The 1,100-nt window shown below is 65.5% G+C and overlaps 1 protein-coding gene across 1 annotated transcript in view; it reads left to right on the forward strand.

Annotated features, from left to right (window-relative positions):
* Nucleotides 1-563: 563 nt before the first annotated feature.
* The window catches only part of TMEM178B (transmembrane protein 178B), a 408,156-nt gene continuing 407,619 nt past the window's right edge, over nt 564-1,100 (forward strand). Inside the window, exon 1 of the mRNA XM_010855025.1 lies at nt 564-607. Coding sequence (XP_010853327.1) covers nt 564-607 — 44 coding nt within the window. The remainder of the gene's footprint in view (nt 608-1,100) is intronic.

A 1,100-nucleotide genomic window follows, 5' to 3' on the forward strand; every position in this document is an offset into this window, starting at 1 on the left:
CGCGCTGCCGACTGAGCCGGCATCTCAACCCCTGGGTGGGCTGCGAAGAAAATGGTGCCGTCTGAGAGCGGCTGACCCTAGCTGGACCGAGCAGACGGAGTGCTGGAGTGCCGGTGCTCAGGTGGCGGGAGAAGGGGGCGGATTGCGTCGAAGGGCCGGAGCCGTTGTTTTTCTGGGTACCTGCAGCACCCGGGCAGCACGTTCCCGGGGCTACACGGGAGCCCAGTGAAGTGAGGCGGAGGCGTCGCGGGACAGGCGGGTTTGAAGGTGGCCGGGTGGACACTTCGGGAAGAAGAAGGCAGTGGTGGGGGCGGCATGACGCCCGGGGGGCTGGCTGCTGGGCGGGCCGGGCGCCGCGATCGCGCGACCTGTCCATGGTGTTGAAGGCGCCGTGCGTCGAGCCCCGCGCGTCCCGCGCTGTGCGCCCAGCCGGGTGCACCCTCCTCAGCGCAGCCAGCCTTTCGCGCCCGCGGGCTGCCGCCCAGTCGCCCCTAAGCCCCGACCAAGGCTCGTCCGGTAACGCCGTCTGGGTGACCGCACTGTCGGCCCGAGGGGCCGCCTGAATGGCGAAGCAAGAGGCAGACGACCCGGGAGCTCGCGGGGAAAGGTCGGCCGAGACCGTGCACCGACTGGGAGCCCGCCTCTGAACGCTCCGCGCTGGCCAGAAGGAGCAAAGGACCTGCTGGTGACCAGAGGACAGAGAATTTTTTTTTTATTTTTTTGGTAAAAGACCCAATCCAGAGAAGAAGAATATTTCTTCTCTTGCAGACCAGGAAGGGTAGAGTCGCTGAGAGAGAGACCCAGGCGGGACTCAGGGCAGCCTACCCTGGCATCTGGAGGTTTCCTGCGCTGGCCGGCCGCATCGTGGTGATTCAATTTATCCCGTCGCCTACCATCTCCTCCTGATAGACCCCCTCCCCCAAGAAAGCCAAACGAGTGGGTCGCGCCACTCTGCACAAAGAAAGCCCAGGAGTCCCACCGCAGCGGAGGGCACTTGGTGTTTAGTTTCCGGCCCGAGGGCAGCGTCGCCCGAAACCCGGCTGAGTGCTGCCCTCGGGCCGGAAACTAAACACCAAGCTTCTTGCGGGGCAGGGAGGGGG

The sequence above is a fragment of the Bison bison genome, unplaced genomic scaffold (genome assembly GCF_000754665.1).
Source record: "Bison bison bison isolate TAMUID 2011002044 unplaced genomic scaffold, Bison_UMD1.0 scf7180017864352, whole genome shotgun sequence".
NCBI lineage: Eukaryota > Metazoa > Chordata > Mammalia > Artiodactyla > Bovidae > Bison > Bison bison.